At 51.6% G+C, this 27,500-nt stretch overlaps 2 protein-coding genes across 4 annotated transcripts; both read right to left on the minus strand.

Moving 5' to 3' along the window:
• Positions 1-3,000: 3,000 nt before the first annotated feature.
• Positions 3,001-11,079, minus strand: LOC308664638 (HLA class II histocompatibility antigen, DR alpha chain; the record flags this gene model as incomplete). 2 transcript variants are annotated; one of them, XM_081322061.1, is made up of 5 exons in its annotated part: positions 10,928-11,079; positions 9,225-9,503; positions 6,430-6,711; positions 5,348-5,498; positions 3,001-4,556 (listed from the first exon to the last, which is right to left on the minus strand). In XM_081322061.1, exons 1-5 carry the CDS (start codon positions 11,013-11,015, stop codon positions 4,553-4,555), a joined length of 804 nt encoding a protein of 267 aa, XP_081178187.1. In that variant the 5' UTR covers positions 11,016-11,079. The 2 variants fall into 2 exon arrangements, with proteins under 2 accessions (XP_081178187.1, XP_081178188.1); XM_081322062.1 differs by lacking the exon at positions 3,001-4,556 and having other exon boundaries at positions 5,344-5,498.
• Positions 11,080-17,232: 6,153 nt separating this feature from the next.
• LOC308664664 (H-2 class II histocompatibility antigen, I-E beta chain-like) lies at positions 17,233-22,740 on the minus strand. 2 transcript variants are annotated; one of them, XM_081322107.1, is made up of 6 exons: positions 22,201-22,287; positions 20,988-21,260; positions 20,062-20,343; positions 19,784-19,897; positions 19,526-19,549; positions 17,233-18,098 (listed from the first exon to the last, which is right to left on the minus strand). In XM_081322107.1, exons 2-4 carry the CDS (start codon positions 21,193-21,195, stop codon positions 19,800-19,802), a joined length of 588 nt encoding a protein of 195 aa, XP_081178233.1. In that variant the 5' UTR covers positions 21,196-21,260; positions 22,201-22,287; the 3' UTR covers positions 17,233-18,098; positions 19,526-19,549; positions 19,784-19,799. The 2 variants fall into 2 exon arrangements, with proteins under 2 accessions (XP_081178233.1, XP_081178232.1); XM_081322106.1 differs by lacking the exon at positions 22,201-22,287 and adding an exon at positions 22,589-22,740 and having other exon boundaries at positions 17,236-18,098.
• Between the last annotated feature and the right edge of the window lie 4,760 nt (positions 22,741-27,500).

Consider the following 27,500-nt stretch of genomic DNA (forward strand, 5'->3'; position numbering starts at 1 on the left):
TCTTCCTCTCTCTCTTTCCCTCCCTCTCCTTCGTCCATCTCTCTCTCTTTTGCTCTGCCTCTCTCTCCCCCTCTCCCCCTCCTTCTTCCTTCCTTTCTTTCCCTCCCTCCATCTCCCTCCGTCCGTCTCTTTCTCTGCCCCCCTCTCCCCTCTCCCCTCTTTCTTCCTCTCTCTCTTTCCCTCCCTCTCCTTCGTCCATCTCTCTCTCTTTTGCTCTGCCTCTCTCTCCCCCTCTCCCCCTCCTTCTTCCTTTCTCTCTCTTTCCCTCCCTCTCCCTCCCTCCGTCTCTCTTTCTCTGCCCCTCTCTCTGCCCCTCTCTCCCTCTTGCTTTTTTTCTCTCTCTCCCTCCCTCCCTCTCTCCCTCTTCCTTTATCTTTAGCGCCCCCTCCCCTCCCTCTTTCTGTTTCTCTCTCTCTCTCTCTCTCTCTCTCTCTCGCTCTCTCTCTCTCTCGCTCTCTCGCTCTCTCGCTCTCTTTGTCTCCCTCCCGCGCTCTTTCCCCCTCTCCGTCTGTCTGCCTGTCTCTCTCACTCGCTTGCTCACTCTCAGGTTTGGGCACTTTCTGGGGCTGCTGGAACCCCGCCCACCTTTGTCTTGTGACATCAGGGCGTGTAACACAATCCTTGGCTTTGTGAGGCCAGGCTGCCGGGGCAGCGTTTGTGCGTTAAGGCCTTTGCTTGCAAAGCGTCCTCTGAGCCGAATCCTCTTTCGGCCAGCAGCTTCTTCTGGGGCCGCGCGCGCGCGCGCACACACACACACACACACACACCCGCAAGAGCTGCTGTTGGGGAGAGTCTGCCAAAGACCCACATATAACCCCCCACCCCATTGATCACTGAAACACATTGCTGTAATCCTGACCCCCCCACCCCACACAAACATACATTAGTGAAGATGGGGCGCTCCCCTGCTGCACCCCAGTTGCCACCCCCTCTCCTAAGAGTCAGATCCAAGGACTGCAGACGCAGGTGGTGGATGCAAGCTTGGGCTGAAACGGGGTGGGGCTTAGAAGACACCGCCTCTGAGCAAGAGCAAAGTGCATTTTCTTCCCGGTGGAGAAAACTTCCCGGCGGGATCAAAGGCAAAGGATTGCCTTGGGCGTGGGGGTGGCTGGAATATTCCAGCAGCGGTTTTTTTGGGGAAATAAAAATCCCCATGACTTATTGGCTTATTGCCATCTGATAAAGCAGAAGTGGGGTTCAATGTCCCCCAGGTGCTTTGCAACGCCCCGCCCCCTCTCTCCAGCCCCCCCCCCCCTTTCCGCTGGACCCACGCCAGGGGGTTTCCTCGCCTGGACGGGACTTTCCATGAACTGGCCAATCACAACTCTGAAATAGGCCTCGTCACTATTTGCCAGGCAGGGAAAGTCTCCTTCTGGTCGGATTCACCACTTCAGCTGCGCGGCTGCCTTGAAATTTTCGCATCTCTGCCCAAGCGATTCTGTCCGTCCCCCCACCCCCGCAATATTTTATTAAAGTTTAATATAGCATAAAATACGATAAAAATAAAGGTTTAAAAAAGAGTGGGAGGGGGAGGATTAAAAAAAAGAACAGAAAAAGGCGTTTTTTCCAGTACATACTTACATTTGACTTTTGAATTATATTTAGTTATTAATGATTAATCTTTATATGTTACTTATATGTAAGGGTGTAGGTCTATACATATGTTGTATATAGCATGTTTTAAATGTGTGTTATGTATGTGTACACTTTGAGAGTAAGCAATTAAATTTCATTTTTAATGCCTGCTGTTGTGCCCACAGGGAAAAAATGACAATAAAAGGTTATCTAATCTTGTTGTTGTTGTTAGTTGCGAAGTCGTGTCCGACCCATCGCGACCCTATGGACAATGTTCCTCCAGGCCTTCCTGTCCTCTACCATCTTCTGGAGTCCATTTAAGCTCATGCTTAAATCTTATTATTAGTTATTTCTGCAACTTCACAATTATCCAACCTTCAAACTTAAGTCTATTTTTTTTCCTATTTCAAGGCTAAAAAAAAGAAGCGGTTTCCCAGTGGAAACAGGATTGAGTAAAAAAATCTTCTCTTTGTTTAAAAAAGTTTCCACTTGGGTACCAACCAAATCTATTTTTCCCCATCCATTTTTTTCCATTGTGACAAATAACATATTTCTATTTACACTTATTTAATTTTCTGCGCTGTCATTATCCAAGGTTGTTGACTTACAACAGACAACAACAACAACAACAACAACAACAACAATAATAATAATAATAATAATAATTTGGAAGGGACCTTGGAGGTTATCTAGTCCAACCCCCTGCTCAGGGAGGAAACCCTATATCATTTCAGACAAATGGCTGTCCAGTGTCTTCTTAAAAGCTTCCAGTGCTGGAGCATTCACCGTTTCTGGAGGCAGGTAGTTCCACTGGTTAATTGTTCATTTAGTAAACATTCAAAGTCGCAACAGCACTGAAAAAAGTGACTTATGACCGTTTTTCACACTTACGACCGTTGCAGCCTTCCCCAATGGTCACGTGATTTATATTCGGATGCTTGACCACTGACTCATATTTACGATGGTTGCAAGTTTCCTGGGATCATGTGATCCCCTTTTGCGAACTTCTGACAAAGTCAGTGGAGAAGCCAGATTCCCTTAAGGACCGTGTGACTAATTGAACAACTGCAGTGATTCGCTTAACAAACATGGGAGGAGAGGTCGTAAAAATGGGGTAGAATTCACCTAACACATTTCTCACTCGGCAACACAAATTTTGGGCTCAGCTGTGCTCGTAAACCGAGGACTACTGCACAATGGCGCGAATCACAACATTCTTTCAAAGTCTTTCCCCAACGATTCCAATTTTTATGTTCCTTTCTCAACATCCGCAGAAGGGATCCTTCCGCCAGTCACGCAATCTACCGCTTTCTTGGTAGATTTCTGGTAGGTTTCTCCAACCCTTCCCCCCACCCCCCATCCCATCCTACAAACCACAATCGACCCCGCTTCCTTTTTCCAATCACGCAAAAGGGACAGACAAGGCACGGTTGAGTAATAACCATCTTTATTCGAAAGAAGAAGCAGCGCAAAGCTTGGAAGCGGGTCCGGTTCTGCAGCGGTTGCGAAAAATTAAGGGGCTGGTTTTGCAGGACAAAGGGGTGGGCGGCGTTTTTTGTGTGTGGGGGGGTGGGGGGAGCGCAGAAGGAAGGCACTGTTCAAAACAACAACAACAAAAAGCCTTAATCATTCTGCGGGCCGCGTAAGAGAGATTGCTTAAATCACTGTCCAGGGTCCTGACAAAGGAAAGGAAAATTACTCAAGAGGTAGGGGGATGAGCACCACAGAGGGTGCCCCCTTCAGCTAGCCCCCCCTGTTCCTGGGCTTGGAGCAGGTGCCCCCTTAAAACTGGCCTTTCCCATCATTGGTAGCCAAGGACCCCGGTCCTGTGTTTTTTCTTTCAATAAAGGAGAATATTTGTATTTCAGGTTGGAAATGAGGGGTCCTTGGTGTTCCTTCAGCTTGGTGGTTGGTAGACGTCTCATGACCCAACTAGGGAACATCATTAGAAGAGAGGGGAGTTGGAGGAGGAGGGGGAGGAAGAGGATGAGAAGAAGGAGGAGGAGGAGGAGGAGGAGGAAGAAGGAGGAGGAGGAGGACTGTGGGGTCCTTGATGAAGGAGGAGGAGGAGGAGGAGGAGGACTGTGGGGTCCTTGATGATCCTTCAGCTTGGTGGTTGGTAGACGTCTCATGACCCAACTAGGGAACATCATTAGAAGAGAGGGGAGTTGGAGGAGGAGGAGGAGGAGGAGGAGGAGGAGGAAGAGGAAGAGGAAGAGGAAGAGGAAGAGGAAGAAGAAGAAGAAGAAGAAGAAGAAGAAGAAGAAGAAGAAGAAGAAGAAGAAGAAGAAGAAGAAGAAGAAGAAGAAGAAGAAGAAGAAGGAGAAGGACTGTGGGGTCCTTGATGAAGAAGAAGGAGGAGGAGGAGGAGGACTGTGTGGTCCTTGATGTTCCCTGAGCTTGGTGGTTTCTTGCAGATGTCTCATGACCCAATGAGGTAACATCATCAGCGCTAACAGGAGTGGGATTTGTAGAGGGGGAGGGGGAAGGAAGGAGGAGGAGGATGACAACTGTGGAGTCCTTAATGTTCCCTGAGCTTGGTGGTTTCTTGCAGACGTCTCATGACCCAACGAGGTAACATCATCAGAGCTCAGAGCTTGGGGGGGTTGTTTGCTTGCAGATGTTTCATGACCCAACTCGGTATCTCTCATCAGTGCTAGGGCAGATGTTACCTAGTTTTGATCATGAAGACAACCCAGCTCAGGGAGCACCCTTGCCAACCTCTCTCCATTCCAAAAACCCCTCCGATATTTCCCTCCAGTCCCAACGCTTGAGAGAGGAGGCAACCCCAGGATCCCCTGGGAATGTTGCATTTCTCAGATCTCCGACAAGGGAAGTGGGGAAGAACGCTGCCACTCCCTGGTTTACTCTGGAGTCATCACAAGTGTCAGAAAAGGAAAAGTGTGCAGCACAGGTAGAAATGCAGCTCACGGGAGGGGTGGGGGTGGGGGACGCTGATGCCTGCCCCAATCCTGGTTCACCTGGAAGGAAGGAAAGAAAGGGGGAGGGTTGAGAATCCTGGATGGGGGGTCCACTGGAGAGAAAGACCCGATGTATAATGCTGTGCCTGATCGCTGTGGGTCTTCCATGGGGGGGGGGGGCTTCCCAGAACCATCCCTTCTTCCGGGATGTACGGAGTCACAGCCCCTCCCCCATTTCAGGAGGAAGCCCCACCTGGCTGAGGGGCTGAGGGGGCAGAAACCAACCCATCATGGCTTCCTCTCATGCAGATGGTCCAATTAAGGTCTACGGGATGGGGGGCAAGAGGGGGAGGATCCAAAAATCAAGACGGAGGCCACAATCCTGCGATCAAAGCAGGCCCCTCCCCTTCAGTTGCCATCTTGATTGTTTTGATCCGTCCCAGAATCCTTGACTGCGGGTGGGTGGGGGGTGGTCACTAGATTGGATCTCTTCAGAGTCACGGTTTTTTTTTTTTTAAATTGTGGTTTGTTGAAGAAGCAACAGAACAAAAGAGCCTGGAGAAACATACGCAACTGTTCACACAACACACTCAAAAAAGGAAGCTCTGCTGGAGCTCTCTCATGCAAAACCTCAGATGGCCGCTAGGGGGGCACAACAGAGACTGCCCCTGGCTGCCCCCTAGTGGCTCTCTGGGGTTCTGCAGCCCAGATATCTCCCCTGCTTCCTAGTTTTGCCTAATATCGGGGTCCTGATGTGAATCTTACCCACCCTGGCTGATGCCAACCAGGTGGATTCCCCCCCTCCCTGGCCCTCCCCCCCAACGCAGAACTTAGAGGGTCCGGGAACTTACAGATGTCCTCGGCGGTAGCTGGCCTCTCCCATCCTCCTGCTTTTTATCATCAGGAAGGTGCCAACCACAATGCCCACCATGCCGATCGCCAGGCCCACGGCGCACACCACATTCTCGGTCGTCTCCGGGAGGGGCTCTGGAATATTGGCGTCTAAGGGGAGGAGAAAAGGACGAGGTGGAGAGACTGCCACCCAACCACCTCCTGTTTCAGAAGGCACCGCAGGGATTCCCTGGGAGGTTCCACAGTGAGGGTCGCGCGGGGGGGGGAGGAGGCAGCCAGAACAAATCAAATTTCAGCAAGTCACAAATGCCTAGGACTGCAAGAGAATTTGGAGGTCATCTAGTCCAACACACACACACCCTGCCCAGAGCAGGAATCTTCAAACTTTGCCAGGCAAATGGCTTGCCCAGTACTTTCTTGAAACCCTCCAGTGAACGAGCCAAACCGGCGCCCCCAGTGTGGCTTCAAGTGGCAGGTAGTTCCCCTGCTTCTGTTCTGTTCTATCCTCTTCCTTTCCCTTCAATATTTTATTCTGTTCTGTTGTTCTATTATTCTGCATTCTCTTCTATTCTACTCTCCCTCCCCTATCCTATCCTATCCTATCCTATCCTATCCTATCCTATCCTATCCTATCCTATCCTATCCTATCCTATCCTATCCCATTCCCCTCTTCCCTTCCCTTCTATATTCTGTTCTGTTATTCTGTATTCGCTTCTATTCTGCATTCCCTATTCTATTGAACTCTCCACTCCACTCCTCCTACTCTACTCTCCTTCTACTCTACTCTACTACTCTACTCTACTCTACTCTACTCTACTCTCCACCCCACTCCACTCCTCCTACTCTACTCTCACTCTACTCTACTGTACTCTCCACCCCACCCCACTCCACCCCACTCCACTCCACGCCATCCCATTGACAGTTTCAGGAGTGGGGTTTTCCAAGGGGGCACCCTCCTTTTCCCATTGGCTTACATACATGGGACCCCTGACCCAAAAGGCTGCCCTGTGTAAAAAAAGCCAAGGGGGGCTGATTCCCACCCACTGCTGCTACCCACCCCCTTGCCCATTCTTCTGCTTACTCCAAAGCTTGCCCAGAGGCTCCGTGAGGCCCCAATGATCCACCTCACAAATGTAGTCATCGTCCTGGTTTGGGACAAAGGTCAGGTAGGAGAACCGGCGGAAGGCATGGTTCTTCTTGGGGTAGTAATCCATGGTCTGCACCCCTTCGGTCACCAGCTGGCCGTTCTTCAACCAGGTCATGTTCAGCACCGGTGGAGAGAAGTTGTCCGCCATGCAGATCAGTAGGTTGGGTTCCCCTAGCTCCACCTCCATCTCCGGGTAGACCATCACTGTTGGAGGCTCTGCGGGGGGCGGGGGGGGAGAGGAGAGGGGCTTCAGTTGGGGAGGGGGGCCAACCTTGGCTTCCTCCAACTCTTGGACAAAGAAGGCCGTCCTTGGATGATGGGAAGGTAATGGGAAGGTCCTCGGGAGAAGTCTGAAGGATTTCTGAAGGGGGAGGGGACGGCTCCACACACGTGGTTGGCAAATACGTTCATGCACAGCCCCGTTTGTGCACCGCTCATGCCAGTTCTGAAAGGCTCAAGACTTGGTAGTGGGCTGTGGGCAGGGTATCCAGGGTTGGGGACCCCTGCAGTAAGCAGTTAGGAGCAAGAGAGAGAAGGACGGGGGTCTCCCCTCCAGTTTGGATCAAGCGTTCAAGTCAGAGGGTCCCCATGTGGCATCAGGGATAGCAACAAAAGTAATATTTGTATGCTTTATTTAATTTTAATTTTAATTTTAATTCTTGTTTGTTATGCCATCCTTCTTCCCCACATGGCATCAAGGATAGCAACAAGATTAATATTTGCTTTTATTTTATTTTATTTTATTTTATTTTATTTTATTTTATTTTATTTTGTTTTATTTTATTTTATTTTATTGCTTGCTTGTTATGCAACCCTTCTTCCCCACATAGCATCAGGGATAGCAACAAAAGTAATATTTGTATGCTTTATTTAATTTTAATTTTAATTTATTGTATTTATTGCTTGTTTGTTATGCCACCCTTCTTCCCCACATGGCATCAAGGATAGCAACAAGATTAATATTTGTTTTTTTTATTTTGTTATTTTATGTTATTTATTGCTTGTTTGTTATGCCACCCTTATTCCCCACATGGCATCATGGATAGCAACAAAACTAATATTTATTTATTTATGATGCCACACTTCTTCCCTACAAATTGACTCTGGACAGCATACAATTTTCTAGACTCTAGAGAAGGGAGGATGCAAAAGATTCTCACTGAGAAAATGCCTCCCAAGCTTGCTGCAGTTTTGAGTTTTTTTGGAAATATCTCCCTCTCTTCCCCCCCCCCCCCCCAAGCTCATGAAAAATAAGCTGGGCAGGCTGGGGGAATTCAAGAAAGGGAAGGGTGAAAAGGAACTAGTCCGTCTAGATCAAGGTCATAATCCAGGGTAAAAAAAGGTGGAATGCAAATAGTAATTATAAAAAAGAGAGAAGGGGGGTGGGGAGTGTTACACATAGAGGGCAAAAAGAAGAGGCTGAATCCGCTCCCCACCCCCACCCCTTGTCATTTGTGTTCATGGGGAAGCATCTTCCAGGGATCCATCTGGTGTAACCCCCCCCTCCAAGTGTCCTCCGAACTCTGTGCTCCCATAAGAGACGAGGGGGGGAGGGAAGGGGAGGGTGCGAGGGAGAAAAGGAGGGAGACAGACGGAGGGAGGGTGGGGGAGGGAAAGAGGGAGGGAGAGAGAGGGAGGGAAGGAAGAAGGGAGGGAGAGAGGGAGGGAGAGGAAGATAGAGGTAGAGAGAGAGGGAGGGAGGAAGAAAGGGGGAGGGAGGGAGAGAGGGAGGGAGGGAGAGAGAGGGAGGGAAGGAAGGAAGAAGGGAGGGAGAGGGAGGGAGAGAAAGATAGAGGTAGAGAGATAGAGGGAGGGAGGAAGAAAGAGGGGCGGGGAGGGAGAAGGAGAGGGGGGAGGGAGAGGGAGGGAGAGGGAGGGAGAGAGAGAGGGAAGGAAGAAGGGAGGGAGAGGGAGAGGGAGGAAGAGAAAGATAGAGGTAGAGAGAGAGAGGGAGGGAGGAAGAAAGAGGGGGAGGGAGGGAGAGGGAGAGAGAGAGGGAGAGAGAGAGAGGGAAGGAAGAAGGGAGGGAGAGAGGGAGGGAGAGAAATATAGAGGTAGAGAGATAGAGTGAGGGAGGAAGAAAGAGGGGCAGGGAGGGAGAGGGGAGAGAGAGAGGGAGGGAGAGGGAGAGGGAAAGAAGAAGGGAGGGAGAGAGGGAGCGAGGGAGGGAGAGGAAGAGAGGGGAGAGAGAGAGGGAGGCAGGAAGAGAGAGGGGGAGGGAGGGAGGGAGGGAAGGATTGAGGCAGAGAGGGAGAGGGCGGAAGGGAGGTCAAAAGAGTCAAGATGGCAGCTATTCACGCGAAGGAGCTGCGCCACCAGGCTCCAGGTTGACTCAGCCTTCCATCCTTCCGAGGTAGGTAAAATGAGGACCCAGATTGTTGGGGGCAATTAAGCTGACTTTGTAATAATGCAATGCCGCTTGGGGGTGTGTGTGAAAGCCCTAACAAGCAGGCATATACATAGAATGAAGGCTACTGCTAAGCTTGTAAGCCGCCCTGAGTCTTCGGAGAAGGGCGGGATATCAATGGAATTAAAATAAAAAATAAAATAAAAAAATAATGCTTCCACAGTTCCATGGCTGTGGCCGCCACCTTGACTTTTCTGACCACCCCCCCTCACGGATGGGGGTGGTGGTGGAGTGGGGGTGGGGAAGGAAGGAAGAGAGACACACGCGCCCCCTCCCCACCCGCCCGCCCGCCCGCCGGCCCGTCCCTCCCGGCCCCGCTCACGGTTGGCGGCCGGTGTGAAGTTGGATCGCTTCATCAGGATCTGCAGGTTGGACTGCAGGACGGCGATGTTGCCTTGCGCTCCCTCCGCCTGGAAGCTGGTGAAGCGCCCGAACTCCGGCAGCCGCCAGATGGTCTGCCTCTCCTGCAGGTCCACGTGGAAGATCTCGTCGTCGTCAAACTCGAACATGAACTCGGAGCTGCCGCTGGTGTTGCGGAGGGTCTTCTGGACGAAGGCCACCTGGGACAAGATCTCCTCGCCTGGGACCCGGCTGTCCTGGGCTGAAAGCGGGGAGGGAGGAGCCTCGGTGGAGCAGTGGGCTGATGCCTCCTTAAGTGACACCAGCTGCCTGCCATTAGTGCAGGTTCGAGTCCCACCAGGCTCAAGGTTGACTCAGCCTTCCATCCTTCCCAGGTAGGTCAAATGAGGACCCAGATTGTTGGGGGCAATTAAGCTGACTTTGTAATAATGCCGCTTGGGTGTGTGTGTGTGAAAGCCCTAATAAGCAGGCATATACATAGAATGAAGGCTACTGCTAAGCTTGTAAGCCGCCCTGAGTCTTCGGAGAAGGGCGGGGGATATAAATGGAATTAAAATTAAAAAAAAAATCAGTCTGGCCCGGGACTCTCCAGCCTCCCAGTCCGCGGAAAGGGGGCGGCACCCCTTGGCACGCCTCCCTCCACCGCGACAGCGAAGGGGGGGGCGGGGAGGGAGAAGAGGTGGCGCGCTCTCCGTTGCCCCACCCATCTCGGTCGAGGTGTGTGTGTGTGGGGGGGAGGGGTAGCGGGTGGGGCGGAGCCGGCGCCACCCGGAGGACAGCCATCACAGAAAGGGTCTACGCGGTCTCCTCCTTGAGCAGGGGGTAGGACTAGATGACCTCCAAGGTCCCTTCCCGCTTTTGTTGTTCTAATTGGCGCTCCAGGATAGCTGAGGGGAGAGGATCGACTTGGGGGGGGCAGAACGGTCTCCCCGGGGGGAAGGGGGCTCCTTCCCCTGTCCGCTCCCTTCTCTGCGGACAGCAACACCCCGAGTCCTGCTGGGCGGGTGATGGGGAGACGGGGGGGGGGGAGCGGGCGGTGAAAATGCCAGCTTCAGCTCTCCCAAGCAGGGCGGGGGTGTCCTGTCTTCTCTGTGCGCCCCGACTGGGTCCCGGACGGGCCGTTCTTGCCTGGGGAGGCGGAGGAGCGGGCCGATCTTTTCAGCCCGCAGGCGGTGGCTGCGTCCCCACGAAACAGCCAAACTCGGCCGATTTCCGGCTTCGCGGAACGCCCGGAACGCGCTGGCCCAGGGCTGGCTTCGCTCCCCCCCCTCACCCTCCCACCCCCGAGTGCCGCGGCCAGCGGGTAGCTGCCACCCTGGCACAGGAAGACGCGGAAAGCCCCCTTTCTGAGAATAGCCGGTCGTGTGAATGCACCCCGTTTACCTTCCCACGGATCGGGTCAGCAGATCCGCCCCGTCCCCAACTTTGCCAACTCGGACAACGATCCTCTCCCCACAGCTATCGTGGAGCGCCAATTAGAACAACAAAAGCGGGAAGGGACCTTGGAGGTCATCTAGTCCAACCCCCTGCTCAAGGAGGAGACCGCGTAGACCCTTTTCTCTCTAGAGGGGCGGCCTCAGATTCTTTTCCCTTCCCCCCCCCTTGGGTGAACTCCTCTTCCCCCTCCCGCCGCTCTCCCAGGGACCCCCAGAGAGGCGCCCCTACCTCTCCCGAGCTCAGCCAGGGCCAGGAGCAGCAGCAGCCGCCGCGCCAGCCCCTCCGCGATCCCCGCGCCGTTGCCTTTGCCAGCCATGGCGACTCGGTCGCAGCAGCGAGACGGCGAGAGGGAAAGTGGAAGCGCCGCGCCTCTCAAGGGCAATTTAGCTCAGCCGTCGGCTGGCGAGCGAGGCCCCGCCCGCGGAGCGACCAATTGGAAAATCGAGCGCCTGTGACGCCGCTGTCGCCAGGTAAAGATCTCCTCGCAGGTGGACGGTCCCGTAGATAAGAGCGCGGCCGGGCGCTGCAACCCCCCGGCCAGCCTCCCTGCAGCCCCCCCCCCCACTTCTTGCCCGGGGTCTCCGGTTCCGGGGGGAAGGGGCTGCTGCAGCCAGGCGCTACAGACCTGGAGCAGCCTCCCTGCCTTCCCACCCCCACCCCTTGCCTGGAGTCTCCGGTTCTGGGAGTTGCTGCTGGATATCCCCCTCCCCACAAGACGGGCGGAGGTGGGTTCGGTCTTCACAATTAAAAAAATAAAATAAAATAAAAAATTCCAAACGGGGCAGAAGGGACGGTTGGTGGGGCCCAGCTGGAGTCTCTGATTCACCCAATCAATCAGAATAAAGTTGGGAGGGACCTTCGAGGTCTTCTAGTCCAACCCCCTGCTCGAGTCGTTCCACACAGGTGGCTGTCCAGTCGCTTCTTAAAAGCCTTTCAGTGATGGAGCCCCCATGACTTCGGGTGGCAACCCGTTCCACTGGGTAATCGCTCTCACCGTCAGGAAGTTTCTCCTTAGTTCCAGGATCCATTCAGATGCCTTCAGATCCTCCCCGTGCTCGGCTAGGGGTTCATCAGCTGGCCCCGCAAGGATGGGGTGGCGAGTTCTAATTCTGACTTGGGCATGAAAGTCGGCTGGGTGAGCCTCTCTCTCTCTCTCTCTCAGCCCATCCCACCTCACAGGGGTGTTGTTGTGGGGTAAAGGAGTTGGCCGAAGGATTAAGTTATGTTCGCTGCCTTGCATTATATGTAAAAGTCACTTGAACCAGGCAGGAAATACATTTGATAAACAAATATAAAAAGAGGGGGGAGGGGTGTGGATAAAAAAAATGTAGTAATGCTATGGTAATTAATTATTTCCACAAAGAAGCTGAAGAAAAAGTGGACCACTCGGTGAGCCCCTGCAAGAAGATCACAGGGACTGACAATGTAGCCAGCGGCATGACAAAGTCGCCACAATGGAAGAATCTGCAATAATAATAATAATAATAATAAATCACCATTTGCCTGCAAGGCAGAGCTTTTCTGAGAGCAGAAAATAGACAAAGCAACACAAAATGAGGAAGCTGAAGTGCTCTGGGACTTTAGAGTTCGAACAGACAGGCGCCTGCCACACAACAGCCCAGAACTGACAACTGTCCATAAGAAGGACAAAAAAAAAAAAGTCTGGATCGTGGACGTGGCACCACCTGGAGACAGCAGAAGAGGAGAAAAAGAACTGGAGAAACTCACAAAATGCAGATCTGCAAATAGAAATTTAAAAAAAAAGGTATAAAAAAGCAACTCAATCCTACATTTCCATCGCTCAGCAAGATGGTTATTAAATGAGTTGCCCCCCTTTTTATGACCTTTTTTTTGGCCACCGTTCTTAAACGAATCGCTACGGTTGTTAAATGGGTCATGCTTTCCCCAGTAACTTTGCTTGACAGAAGCGGGCTAGGAAGGCCACACAAATGGTGATCGCGGGATCCCAGGAGGCTGCAACTGTCGTAAGTACATGCCAGTTGCCAAGCGTCTGAAATTTTGATCACATGACCATGGGGATGCAGCAAGGGTCATAAGTGTGGGAAAAACGGTCATAAGTGTCACTTTTTCAGTGCTGTTGTAACTTGGGACGGTTGCTAACTGAAAGGTGGTAAGTTGAGGACTTCCTGTAGTACCAATAGAGATGGGAGAGGGTTTGGCCTTGAGCGCAATCCCAAAACATCTGGAGCACCCCTTGAATACACCGTGGGCGTTGACGAAATCCCCCTCGGTCAATTGCGAAAGGCAGCTTTGCTTGGAACTGCTGAAATCCCGCAAGGAGAGCTTTCACGCCCTCAAACGTCCGCATCTGCCTCTCCCGGGTCCTGGGGCTCGATGGGTGGACAAAAAGGCCAAATGCAGCCGGAACATCTGGCTGTGGGACCCACCCCAGTGCCAGCCCCTCCCGGCGCCTCCGATCTTGCCGCCGGCCCCTCTTTCAGCCGAGAGAACGATCTCCTGCAAAGGGCCCAGCCGCTGGCTCCTCTGCCTGGAGACGGATGACGCTTCCAAAGCTCGCTTTTTCATTGGATGGGGCGGAAGTTCGACTTTCTGGAAGTCAGAAAGAGAGTTTCGCGCCGCTGCCGCTTCCCCCTTCGCTCTTACCCCTCCCCCGTCCTCGCTCCCCTCTCCCTCTCCCTCCCCCTCCCTCTCTCCTCGCTCCCTCCCCATTCCCCTTCCTCCCTCCCACTCGCTCCCTCCACACTCGCCCCTCGCTCTTCCCCACCCCTCCCTCTTTTCCCTCCCCCTCCTCGCTCTCCTCTCAATCTCCCTCACTCGCCCCTCGTTCTTCCCTCTCTACGCCCCTCTCTCCCTATTCTTCCTCACTCCTCCCTCACCCCCCCTCGCTCTTCTCCCTCCCCTTCCTCGCTCCCCCCTCAGTCTCCCCTTGCTCCTTCTCTTCACCCACCCCCTATTCTTACTCCCTCACTCCCCCTCACTGCCTTCCCACTTCCCCGTCGCTCTTCTCCCTTCCCCCTCCTCGCTCCCCCATCAATCTCCCTTACTCTCCCCCCAATTCTCCCTCACTCCTCCCTCGCTCCCCCGTCCCTCCCCACTCCCCCTCGCTGTTCCCGCTCACTTTTTTCCCTCCCCCCTCTCCTTGCTCCCCCTTGCTCCCCCTTGCTTTCCCCTCGCCCCCCTCATTCTTCCTCACCTCCCTTCTCCCCTTCCCCTCGCTCTCTCCCTCTCCCCCCTCTCTCCTCGCCTCCAGTTTTCCTTCCTGCTCCGCGTGGGTGCCATTTCCTCCCTCCTGATGCACGGCTGGGGGTCGGGCTTCCTCATGCATCTGAGACCCACAAGAAAAGGGGGATCGGCCCCAAGGGAAGAGGCCAAGGGGGTTGAGGACCCCCAATTACGTCCCTTGCGTCCTGAGCCTCTGCAGCTAGAGATGGAGGCAAGGGGGAAGGGAGATGAAACCCCCCCATTGCCCTCTTTAGGGTTTCTGCTCCACTCCAACCTTGCCCCTCCTCTCTGGACAAGGGGAATTGGGTCCCCACCAGGGCTTCCAAACAGCAGGAAGTGAGGAAGGGGGGAGGGGGAGAGGGGAGTTTCAGAAAGGCCAGGCAAGGCTAAAAGAGGAATGAGAAGTGAATTTTTTGAGGGAGGCAAGTTCGAGAAGGGCTCATGGCTGAAGCTTCATCCTCATTGCCTCAGACTGTACAGTAGCCCAGATGCTTCCTGGTGGTCCCCCATCCTCAGACTAACCAGGCTGATCCCTCTCAGCTTGGCGAGGCCATCTGAGGCTGGACAAGGTGCTGTCAGCTCTAGAGGGCTGATCTTAAAATATTAGTTAATTCTTGGTGTTGCCAGATCAGCCCAATGCTCAGAGCTCCGCCCCTTTCCCAACTGCAGCAGGCAGACATCCCACAGGGTGTGTATCCTGAGATGGCCTGGATCCTTTCAGGGGATTGGGGGTGGGTGCTGGAGGGGTCAAAGTCCCCCCTGGCCCATCACCAGCCTCGGCGGGCCAGAGCCGGGTCCTCCCTCCCCCCCCCCCCCCGCAGCTGCAGGAGGCAGCAGAGTCCGAATATGCTCCACAGTTGTGTATCTGGACACAGCCAGTCACACAAACTCGGGCCCAGAACCAGGCAGCCTTGGGAGGAACGGGGGGGGGGGGCTCCATCGCTGACCAAAGCAGAACTAACTAGACTCTTCTCATGTTTCCCTAGCACGATTTTGATTTTCTCCGAGTTCTTCCTCACACACACACACACACACACACACACACACAAACAAACATACAGAGAGCAACTTTGTTTCTACAACCCCCAACAGCTGCAGAGGCGCTTGAGTTTCGCTTCCCCACGCGCCCAGAATGAAGCGTTGGGCTCCTCCGAAGCGGAACCGAGAAAGTGGCCATGATCCAGCGGGCAACTAGCCTGGATTCTTCCCCGGGGCAGCTCCGGGACTGTCCTGCTCTGCCCCGCGGCGGAGTCTCCGGGTGGGGCGGCCCCCTCGGTCCTCTGTCCCCTCCCCCCAGGAGGCTGAGGGGTCCCTTCCCGACTCCCGGGGAGATCCTGGACAGCTCAGGAAACAAACTGATGGAAGTTTGGACAAATGTCCAGAGGCTCCGATTCTCCTCATTCACACATTACGTGCAGACTCGGCTCTCGGGGTGAGGGAAGGGGGAGGGCTGTGATGCCGGGAAAGAGGGAAGGAAAGAGAGGAAAAGGATGAGAAGCAGGGAGGTGGAGGGGCTCGGTTGCAGTGGGGGAGGGGGATGATGACGGAGGACCTGGAGGAGTGGGGGTGGGGTCAGGTCTCCCCAGAGAAAGTCTATCCATGGGCTGGTTTAACGTTGACACCAACCTGATGGCACTAACCATCATTAGCTGTCTGTTATAGGAGATCTCCAGCCTTTTCCCCATCAGTAAAAGCACTGGGGGTGGTGATGACTTAACAACAGTTCATTTAATGGCTGTTCAAAGTTACAGTGGCACTGAAAAATCTGACTCTTCACCTAATATTTCTTCTTTTTAAAATTTTTTTATTGTTTTTAATGTGTTTTTTTAAATAATTTTATGCATTCATGTGTTTAGGTTTGTGTATGAAACCCAGTCACTTGTGAGATGGGTGGTTATATAAATTTGATAGCTAGATGATATAGTGAGTGAATGAGAGAAGAGAAGAGAAGAGAAGAGAAGAGAAGAAAAGAAAAGAGAAGAGAAGGGGTAGTGGACAGATAGATAGAAATGACAGAAGAGAGAGACAAAGAAGAGAGATGAAGATAGAGATAGGGAGAGAGAGAGATGATAGAGAGATATGATAGAGAGATAAAGAAGATAGAAATAGGGAGAGAGATGATAGATAGATAGATAGATAGATAGATAGATAGATAGATAGATAGATAGACAGACAGACAGACAGACAGACAGACAGACAGAGATATAAAATAGATGTAATAGAGAAATGATAGAGAAGAGAGAAATTATAGAGATAAGGGAGAGAGAGAGGGAGGGAGGAAAGGCAAGAAAGAAGGAAGGAGAGAGAGAACTGTTAGATATAGATGGAGAGAGAGGGGGAGAGAGAGAGAGAGAGAGAGAGAGAGAGAGAGAGAGAGAGAGAGAGAGAGAGAGAGAGAGAGAGAGAGAGAGGGATGATAGAGATAAGACAGAGAGAGGGAGAGAGTGTCAACCGTCCAGCTGGCAAATTCAACATTGAAGAAACTCTAGGGTCTTGAGGTGCCATAAGAGATAACCTTTATTGAATACACATCCCGGCACTGAAAAAGTAAAATCAGCTCTAGTTTTCTTGCCCGGAAAATCTGGTTAGTTAATCATAGCCTTTCATAACCCCTGCCCACCCTTTGTTCACGTTGCCCAATCGCATTCCTTCTGTTTGTTATGGGAACGGTCCACTTCTCTGCTAGACATCTGATTCGGATGACCTTGGGTCTCATGGTCGGAATCCTGAAAGTCCCATTTCTTTCCCAGACTCCCCCTCTCCCTCGTTTCTATGGCGTTGAGCAGTGACAGAGGATAGCGAGCATCTTAGCGATTCAATCTTGACAGGGAGGGAGAAAAAGAGGGAGGGAAGGAGAGAGAGAGGGGGGGAGGGAAGGGAGAGAGAGAGAGAGAGAGAGAGAGAGAGAGAGAGAGAGAGAGAGAGAGAGAGAGAGAGAGAGAGAGAGAGAGAAAGTGTGTGTCCCTCTAAGGTCCCTGCCCCGCTCCCAGCCAGCAACCATTCTTGATATGTGAGCGTGAGTGACAAGTTTGAAGAGAGAGAGAGAGAGAGAGAGAGAGAGAGAGAGAGAGAGAGAGAGAGAGAGAGAGAGAGAGAGAGAGAGAGAGAGAGAGAGAGAGAGATAGTGTCCCTCTAAGGTCCCTGCCCCGCTCCCAGCCAGCAACCGTTCTTGATATGTGAGCGTGAGTGACAAGTTTGAAGAGAGAGAGAGAGAGAGAGAGAGAGAGAGAGAGAGAGAGAGAGAGAGAGAGAGAGAGAGAGAGAGTGTCCCTCTAAGGTCCCTGCCCCGCTCCCAGCCAGCAACCGTTCTTGATATGTGTGAGTGACAAGCTTGAGGAGAGAGAGAGAGAGAGAGAGAGAGAGAGAGAGAGAGAGAGAGAGAGAGAGAGAGAGAGAGAGAGAGAGAGAGAGAGATCTGCCCGGAGTGGTCTTGCATACTTGCTGAGATCAGCCCTGGCGAGGGAGGGATTTTCACCTGCTCACAGGGAGCGTTTCCTTCTCTAGATAATCCCAAAAGCTCTCTTCCAAAGTAACAAGACTCAAAAGAAAGCTGCTTCTCGTTTCCCCTTCAAATAAAGGGTGGATTTCATCTTCCTTGAGGCACACCGATCAAAACGAGTGAAATAATCAGATCAGCTAATTCCCATTTTAATAAGCATATTTTCAAACCAAAACAAAGAATGGCAAGCACATTGGATTTTTTTTTTAAAAAAAACAACAATGTAAAACAGAGTTAGGGAGGACTTATAGTAGTTAACAGAAGGAGAAAGCTTTTCCTAGGCAGTAAAAAGAGCGAAAGAAAGTGAGCAAATGGATTAGTCTCTAAGTAAAGATTTGGCCCGAAGGCTTTGAATTAAAGTGGTTAGGAGTCCCAAGGCGTTTCTCCATATCTGATTTCAGAGAAATGGGGGTGGGTGGGTTTGGAGTGACAGGCAGTCCTGGAGAGCTGGGGTCAGTCTAGATGGTCTCCACCCCTCCCTCACCAGAAACGGAGGCCTTCAAAAGAAGATGGGGGGGGGGTGGTCTCAGCAGGCGAAGCTCCAGGCTGCCGTTCTCCTCCCCCCAATCTAAAAGCTTCAGCCTCCATTTTTCAGGGGTTGCAAAAAAGCCAGAAATTCATCAGCTACTGAAAAAAAAAACCCAACTTCCTTTCGCATCAGGAAGCAGGAAGGACGGCAGGATTAATTCATGAGTGCTGTAGAGAAAAAGAGATGGGGAGAAAATGAGAATACAAAGCGAAACCTTCAGTGTAAAGCTTAAAGAACTTCTTATTCCTCTCTTTCAGCTGCCCCACCCCAGGAAGACCTACACTGCAGGGGTGGTGGTTGATAGGCAGGGGCAGAATGAGTGACAATTCCCCACCCCCTTTTCAGGGAGGAAAAAGATGCAAAGGACCAGCAATTCAGGGGCTGGTGGAATTATCCCCAACTGACTTCAATGGGGGGGGGGTAATCAAAAGAGGAAGGGACGCGGTGGCTCAGTGGGTTAGGATGCTGAGCTTGTCGATCAGAAGGTCGGCAGTTTGGCGGGTCGAATCCCGAGTGCCGCGTAACAGAGTGAGCGCCTGTTACTCGTCCCAGCTTCTGCCCACCTAGCAGTTCGAAAGCACGTAAAAATGCAAGTAGAAAAATAGGGACCACTCCGGTGGGAAGGTAACAGCATTCTGTGCGCCTTTGGTGTCTAGTCATGCCGGCCACATGACCACGGAGACGTCCTCGGACAAGCGCTGGCTCTTTGGCTTTGAAACGGAGATGAGCACCGGCCCCTAGAGTCGGAAACGACTAGCACGCATGTGCGGGGGAACCTTTACCTTTACCTTTAATCAAAAGAGGAGGCTTCCCCCCACCCCCAACATTTCATTTTATTAATTAATTAATAAATTAATTAATTAATGGGACTTATATGCCGCCCTATCTCCCGAAGGACTCAGGGCGGCTAACAACAATAACATATAATAAATACAGAAGTTAAGATAAAATTAAAATTAAAGGCCTCTGTACAATAAATTAAAATTAAAATTAAAATAAATTAAAAATTAGAGTTAAAAAATTAAAAACATAATTAAAATCCCTGTCAGTCCAGGTCAGCCAGGTGGAAAAGGAGTGTTTTGAGGCCGCGGCGAAAGGACCGGAGACCCGGGGCCATCCGAAGCTCAGGGGGGAGCTGGTTCCACAGGGCTGGCGCTCCCACAGAGAAGGCCCTCAGCCGACATTGTCTAGCCGACGGTACCCTGAGGAGGCCCTCTCTGTGTGAGCGTACTGGGCGATGGGAATTCATTCCTGGCATATTAACATATTAACAAAGAAGATGGGGCCAGGATGGGGCGTGGCAGCAAAGCCGAGTATCACTTGGCCAAAAAATGTGTGAAAAGTCACAAAGAGACTTTCCTTCCCTTTTGCAATTTCCCCAAAACTTGGAAACATCCTGGGCCAGATTTTAGTGTTTGTGTGTGTGTTTGTTTTTGATGGCACCGTTTTCAGGTCTCTGGAAGGAAAAGCTGCCCAAATTTTCAAAAATGTGTTGTATCCACAGCAAGGAGGTTTTGTTCAGCCACATTTTGTTTTAAAAAAGGAACAATTAACGAATGTTAAAGAAACATCTGTAACTTGAGGAGAAACTCACCTGCAGGAGGCTGGATGGGAATTGCTGGAAGGAGAAAAAGAGCCAATCAGAACCTCTCATGGGCTGGAGGACTCAGGGGTCCCCCTCCCCATCGATAGCCCATAATAGGTTGCAGGATGCTCACTTATACAGCAGACCCTCCGAGAACAGAATTTCCCATGCAAATTTCCAAGGGGGCCTCCTTGCCCTCTGCTAAGCTTGCTGAGAGCCCCCCCCCAGATGGTCCCCTCCCCACAACCTCTCATCCAGCCCCCAGACTCACCTTTCTTGCTCTTCAGAGGGAGAGCCCCGTGGCAAAGAAGATCACCCCGATCAGGGCCCCCATAATCCCCGTCCAGAGTTTTCTCCTGGCCGAGTTGGAGGATCGGGGCTCTGGGGAAGGAGAAGGAGCCTCCCCTGAGCAGGAGGATCAGGGCCAGCTTCCCCCCCCAGGAGGGTCCATCCCAGCTCCCCCCACAGGGAGGGCCTCTGTCCCCCTCTCAGGGCAGTTGGGGGTCCCCAGAGCAGGAGGGGAGGGAGGGAGGGGAGGGGCTCACCCCACTGGACGGTGATGGGGGCCTCCAGGCTGACGTGCCCCACCTGGCAGGCGTAGACGTCCCCCCGCTGGGGCTGGGTCTCCAGCATCACCTGGAGCTGGTAGGTCCAGTCTCCGTTCTGGAGCTCCTCCCCGAAGGCCACGCCCTCCTCCTCCGGCCGCCCGTTCTTCAGCCAGCGGACCTCGATCTCCACGGGGTAGAAGCCCCTCGCGGTGCAGAGGAGGATGGTGTGGGGGGAAGCCGGGTCCAGCTTGGTGGAGGAGATGGAGACGGTGGGCTTGGCTGGAGGGGAGGAGGGGGAGGAGGGACACGGGGGAGACACAAAGACGGCCGAGAAAGGGAGACCAAGTTGGTTAGTTCAGGCCAAGATCCCTTTTCACTCCTGAAAATATTATTTGTTTGAAGTCATTTCCAAAGCAAATTGCAGCAAGAAATTAAAAGGGATCCTGAAAGATGGAAAAACATAAATCGTCCCCAGTTGGGAACAGTTTCCATGATAAAATTGCACAAATCTAATAGGAATAAATGCTGGAAATGCCCTGGGATGGAAGGAACCTCCTGCCAGATTTTCTTATTTTGATGGAGCCGTGTTGCTATCTTGTCCCTTGCCAAGAGACGCAGGGGGAAGTGGGGAACAATCCGATGTGGTTGGACCAGTTTAGTCTGGCAAGGAATTTAAACGGTCATTTAAATTTTAACCTTATTTTTATTCATGGGTTTTGTTCTATCGTGCACCACCCAGAGCCCCTTTGCGGGAGGGAGGGAGGGGGCGGTTTAGAAGTATTAATCAACAGTGATAAGATACGAATGAATAAATTTTGCGGATCTGAGAGGAGAGAATATATAAGGAGGGAATCTTTCTCCGGGAGAATCCTAATAAATGAAAGGAAGGGGGGGGGGGTCCCGGGATCCGCTCCCGCACTCACCTCTCCGGCCGACCACAGAATTGCTCTTGAATGTCTCGTAGTTATGCCGGCAGAAGGAATCCACTTCGGCTCTCTTGATCTGCATGAAGACCTTATCGCTGTTCCACTTGTCCACATCAGGCTGCGCCAACGGAGTGACGACCACGTATTTCCCGAGGTCGCTGTCGAAGTAGTCAATCACCTGCCGGTCGTAGATGCCCCAGTCCATGAGTCGCACCTGCTGCGTCCCGTTGAGGAAGCGGCACTCAGGCTTCCTCTGGAGCAGGAAATGGGCTGCAGGGGGGAGGAGGAGGAGGAGGAGGAGGAGGAGGAGGAGGAGAAAAGGGCCCTCAGGAGGGACTCCAGGACCCATCGTTCCCAGCCGCCAGCAAACAGGGACCCATACGGGAAGCGGGAGGAGGGAGAGGCTTTCCGTGAGAGACTGGTGAAAGACGCCCCCTGCAGGAGAGAGGGGGAAGTCTCTCAGTGCCAGCGGGAGGTGGACTTGCTGGGTGGGTGGGGGGCTGCTGGGGGGGAGGAAAGAAAAAGGGGGAGGGGAGAACGTCCTGCTGGACTCCCCCATCCTCCCCCGGTGGGAAAAATCAGGCAGAAGCTCCACTGGTCTAGCAGATCTACTCTCTGCAGGGACCGTTGGATCTAAAGGGGGAGGAATTAGGGGGTGGGACTTAAACTTTCTGGGGTGGATGGAGAGTAATATCCATAACCCCCACTCTCTCTCTTCCTTTGGGGGGGCGGGGAAGATGGGGAAGAGGGCAGAATGAGTGACACTCCTGAGGGGTCCCAGCCCTTCAAAGGCCCACCTTCCCTGGGTGCCCCCAACTTATCTTTTACTCCCTAATCTTCAGCCCAACTCCCTGCCTTGGGATGATTTTCGAGGGTAATACTTGTTTCCTATCCCCCTCCCCAAAAAGGCCCCCTGCAGCCCCCCCGAACATCTGAAAGGGAGGGTCTCCAGCCTCTCTCACAATAGGGATTGTTGTGTGGAGCCCTAGGGGAGCAACTCGGAGCCCCCCAAATCCTCCTCTCTCACTTCCCCCCTCCCTCCAGGTCCCGAGAGAGCAATGGGGGATTATGGGGTGGGGGTTTATTGGCCTCCTCCCCAAATTCAGAGCCTCCCCTAGGAGGGACCGAAGCTCAACTCTGGCCTGACTTTGAAAGCCTCAAATTTCAGATTTGGGAGGAAAAACTGAAGTCTTTGAAGAAGCAAAAATACTTTTGCCAAAGTGCAGCTTTTTCCTTGTGTGGATTCAGGTCTGAAAATGCCTCAGTTTCCCGCTTTTGCTTTCCGTCCCTCTTTCGATGCAGCCGACTCCAACTCCTACCCAGCCATTTTGGGGAGGCGAGAGAGGGGCCCGGCGGCGACTCCCCACCTCGGCTACAATCGGGAAAGAAGGGGTCCCTCTCCGCCCTTCTGAGGGGGAGAAGTGGGGAGGGAAGGGGGAGGAGACCACGCAGAGATCGAGGCTGTTGTCCGCTCCCGTCACTCTTACCGTCTGAAGAGGTAGCAGCTTCCTTCTCCCCTCCCACGAGTATTGGGGGTGCTTCCCAGCCCCCTCCCTCCCCCGAAACCTCCTTCCCCCCGCCCAGCCCCCCCTCCTTACCGGGGGTCTCCTTCCCCCCTTCGCTTCCGGGGATCCGGGCCAGCGCCCCCACCAGCATCAGCATCAGCAGCATCAGGGGGAGCCCAGCGGAACCCATGGATGCCGCCCCACAAGCGCCCCCAAAGAGACCAGACAGAGACGCGGTTACTCCCCGCCCCAGAGGCAGAATCGGAGGGTCTGGATTGGGGGGGGGGGGGAAGGCGTTTTCCTCTGACTTCGGAGGGCCCAGAAGAAGCAGAAGGACCAATCGGAATTCTTGGTTTTGTAGCGTCATCAATCTCCGGGCAGAGTCTCCCTTGACTTCGCCGGATAGAGGAGATAGTTCGGAGCGGAGACAGGCGGAGAAAGTGGGAGGGGGATCCATTCAGTCCTGGGGGGGGGGGGCTGCAGCGTCGGGAGGTGTGTGTGTGTTTCATGCCAGCTCCGGAGAGGAGCGTGGATTTCCTTTTGCTGCCCACCCCCGGCATGATTCTCACCCAGTCTTCCTTTCTCTGTGCGCCTGGAAGGGTGGACTAGATGCCCTTTGAGTTCCCGGGGTGCCCAGGGGGAATCCCGGCCGGGGTTGGTGAAACTCCAGAAGGCCAAAGAAGAGCCGGAGCTTTGGGGCTCCTCAAGACGCAGTTTGGGGGAGGGAGCCCCCAGAAGCGTCTGGACTCTGCGGGGGGGGGGGGAGGGGAGGATGAGCTGGTGACTGCGGACACACAAATACGCACACAACTCACACACACACAGGTCCTAACCCCTCAGGCAACCAATTCCCACACTTCCTGGCCCATGGGGTGAAACCTCCAGGGAAGCCTCTGACCTTTGACCCCCTTCATTCCTGGCAAAGGGGCTGCGGGGGGAGGAGGTCTCACCCCCAGCACTGTGGGGTTCTCTGACCCGCTGCAAACGGCAGGTCGGTTTCGGATCCACAATGGCTGTTGTGGATCTTGATGGGAGGAAACTCGGAGGGGGGACAGAAGGGGGGGGAAAATCTCCGCAGGGGAATCAGCCCCCCCCATCCGAAGGGCCGCAGGAAGCGGGGCTGTGTCGGGGTTCAGCCCAGAGCCAGGAGGGTCCGAGGCAGCCTCCCCTTTGGTGAACAGTCCGGGGCTCCCTGGATTCCAACTGGATCTACCCCCACCCTCCATCCTCGGAAAGCCCAGCCGAGACCCCCGTTTTCCACCCTCCTCTCCCGGAATTCGGGAATCACCCCCCACCCCCCCACCCCCACCCCAGATGGAGCCGCGGCTCTTCCTGGCTCAGCCCGGCCGGATTGCCGGGGGAGCTTCACGCGCAGCTTTTCCTCCCGAGTGGAAATTCTGAGTTTGTTTTTGTCCACTAATCCTCTTCAACTTTTGTCTGTGTGTGCCTACAAAACTTCTTTTTTTAATATATATATATATATATATATATATATATATATATATATATATATGTATGTATGTATGTATGTATGTATGTATGTATGTATATATATATATATGTATGTATGTAGATCTAGAGTCTCGGGTTTCTTCCCACGTTCCTTTCATCTTCAGAAAGTTGTGGCGACGTTTCGACGAAATCCCATCCGTCATCATCAGGCCGGAGTGTTCCTCCTGCTGCTTCCAGGAGCAATGCGTGGTCTGGCTGTTCCTTTATTTCCAACTGCCGGTGGGGCTGTGTTCTGACTGGGAGGAGGCGTGGCTGCTTTCTGATTGGGTGGGGGTGTCCTCCGACTGGGTGGAGGCGTGGTTGCCTTCTGATTGAGTGGAGGCGTGGCTGTCTTCTGATTGGGTGGATGCGTGGATGTCTTCTGATTGGTTGGAGGCGTGGCTGTCTTCTGTTTGGGTGGGGTGTGTTCTGAATGGGTGGGGTTTTTTGTTGTGTTGTGATATCCTGAGTGTTGTGATTTGGTGTCCTGAGGAGTGGGCTGTGTAGTGGCCTCCAGAGCTTTGGTTTGGCTCCGAGTTTGAGGACCTGCTACGTATCTCTGGTATGGGTCAGTCAGGTTCGTGTGTGCGTTCTTCTGCTTGGGTGATGGCACTTTTGCTTGACTTGTTCTGTCTTCTGTGTGGGAGAGTTTTTGTTCTGGGTGTGGATGAGTCTTGCTGGGGCTGGTGGCATTTGGGGTTGTTTGTTGGTTTTTTAAATCCTTGTTTGCTGAAATTCGTTTCTCTATCAATGCTGGTTTCCAAATGGCATGTAGGCGGGAGGTGTCGTCTCGCTTGTTCATACTGTCTGGGTGTTTTTCTATTTCAATGGCTTCTCTGATTATTCTGCTGTTGAGATGTTCTATTTTGGCGATTGTTTTTGTACCTTCAAAATTGATGTTGTGTCCCGTAGTGTTTATGTGTTGTACTAGTGAAGATGTGTGATCTTTCTTCTGTACTGAGTTCTTATGTTCTTCTACACGTACCTCTATTCTTCTGTTAGTCTGTCCGATGTATGTTGCTGGACAGGAGGCGCATGGGATTTGGTATATGCCCTGGTTTTCCAGTTCTATTTTGTCTTTGGGATTTCTCAGGATGGTTGATATCTTTCTGTCAGTGTTAAATGCGGTTTTGATGTTATGTTTGCGTAGTACTTTACTGATTTTGTCGGTTGTTCCTTTTATGTAGGGCAAGATGGCTCGTCCGTTGTTCTGTTCTTCTTCTTGGATGTTTTTCTGTTTCGGAGTCCCCTGCTGAATCATATTGGTGATTTTGTTTTTTTGGAACTTGTTTGCTGTCAATATGTCTGTCAGGGTGTGTAGTTCTGTTTGTATATGTGTTTCATCTGCAAGGCGTCTGGTTCTTGTTATTAGTGTTTTGGCTACTGAATTTATTTGTGCTGGGTGATGATGTGATTGCGCATTGAGGTAACGGTTGGTGTGTGTTTTCTTTCGGTAGACTGTGTGTCCTAGCGTGCCGTTTTGTTTTTTGTATATAAGTACATCCAGGAAAGGTAACTGGTTGTTTGTTTCAATCTCCATGGTGAATTTTATTTTGGGATGTAGGCTGTTCAGGTGTGTTAGGAAGTTTTCTAGCTCCTTTCTCCCGTGGGGCCAGATCACGAAGGTGTCATCCACATATCTGAGCCACAGTTTTGGTTTGTTTGTAGTCTTTTCCAGAGCGTTAGTTTCAAATTCTTCCATGAAAAGGTTGGCGATAACTGGTGATAGAGGGGATCCCATTGGTGCGCCTTCTATTTGTTTGTATCTCTGGCCTCTGTGTATGAAGTATGTGTTTGATAAGCAGTGTTCTGCTAGTTCTATAATATGGTTTGGTGGTTGGTATTTGCTTCTTATTGTTGATAGAGCTTCTTGGACTGGCACCTGGGTGAATAGTGATACCACATCGAAGCTGACTAGCAAGTCTTTTTGGTCTATCTGTAGATTTTTCACTAATTCTATAAAGTGGTATGAGTTTTGGACATATGAAGCTGCCATTTCTGCATGAGGTTGTAGTTGTTTTGCTAGGTATTTGGCTAAGTTTTGTAGTGGTGAGCCTATAGAACTTACTATGGGTCTTAGTGGGATTCCATCTTTGTGTATTTTGGGGAGGCCATATAGTTTTGGGCATCTGGATGACTTCTCCCTAGGAATGATTGTTTGTTGGGTTTCTTGGCTTATAGAAGTTGATTTTATCTTTTTCTTGGTGGTCTTTTCTAGATAGGTTGTGGGATCTGTAAATATAGGTTTGTATGTAGTTTCTTTGAGTAAGTTGGACAGTTTCTCTTCATAGTCTGATGTGTCCATTACCACTGTAGCATTGCCTTTATCTGCTGGTAGTATGATTATGCTGTTGTCTTTTCTTAGGTTTTGCAATGCTACTTGTTCTTCTTTTGTTAGGTTGCTTTTGGGTGGTTTGCTTGTGCATAGGATGTGGGTGACTTCATGTCTGACTTGGTCTGCTTCATCTGCATTGAGTTTAGTTAAGCTGGTTTCAACTCCACATATGATGGTTTCTGTGGGAATACTAAGTGACATACCTTTCCTATGCCAATGTCGAGACCAAAATATAAGACCAAATTGTTTCAAATTGAAATTCCACATCAATACCACTTCAACCAAACGCATTCTAAGAAGAACAGAAATGGCATTACTAAGAAATGAACAAGGACCTCCTTGTTTGTTTGGTCTAATTGAAATCTTTTATTGTGGAGTTCATTTCTTAGTAATGCCATTTCTGTTCTTCTTAGAATGCGTTTGGTTGAAGTGGTATTGATGTTACAATCTTTATTTTAGTTTTATTTCTCCCACCAAATTCTGACTGGTGAAGATTTTCTCAAAAATTAATTACATTTATGTTTACAGATTGAACTCTACTTCTTTTGAATAGAAATATCCTTTCCAAATATGGGCAGCTTTTCTCACTTTTTCCAAATCTCTGCCTTAATTTGAAATAAACATTAACAAAGTCCTTAACATGCCACAAAGACATTGAGGGAAGAGAAACTAGATTGCAAACTCAAGTCTCTATAGAAGGATTTAAGGCCAATCAATCTGACAAACAATTTACATTATGAACAGAATAGAATTCTTAATTCCTGCCATTCGGTCTTTGCCAGTGAACTCAACATTTTGACTGCCAGGATCCTGGCAGAGACGGAATTTCGTGGGAAGAGGAATCCGCCCTGGGACACTCACTCATCAAGGCTCTGAGATTAACTCCGTTCTTCTGAATGGGGGTTGAAGGAAATATTTTGCCAAAAAAGAAGAACAAAATATCCATATCCATGGGCATTAACGGTTAAGATTTTCTTACTGGTAAATCATTTTAGTATCATTTTGAGATGGAGGAAAGGATGGATGGATGGACGGTGTGTTAAACCAAAGGGTAAATTTATAATTTATGATATAAATCGGAAGTTCAATAGAAATTCTGTGGACTTCAGTAATCCTTTACCCACAAGTATAGGATCCCAGCCTTAACCATTAAAGTCTGAAAAACCTTTTCCTCTCCCA

The sequence above is a fragment of the Vipera berus genome (assembly GCF_964194415.1).
Source record: "Vipera berus genome assembly, chromosome: 2".
Lineage (NCBI taxonomy): Eukaryota > Metazoa > Chordata > Lepidosauria > Squamata > Viperidae > Vipera > Vipera berus.

Coding starts and splice junctions, on each gene's coding strand:
- LOC308664664 (XM_081322106.1), bottom strand. CDS start 22,685: ATGGGTTCCGCTGGGCTCCCCCTGATGCTGCTGATGCTGATGCTGGTG. Junction 20,344..20,987: donor TTCTGTGGTCGGCCGGAGAG/GTGAGTGCGGGA, acceptor CCTCCCCTCCAG/CCAAGCCCACCGTCTCCATC. Junction 19,898..20,061: donor CCCCATCACCGTCCAGTGGG/GTGAGCCCCTCC, acceptor CTCCTTCCCCAG/AGCCCCGATCCTCCAACTCG.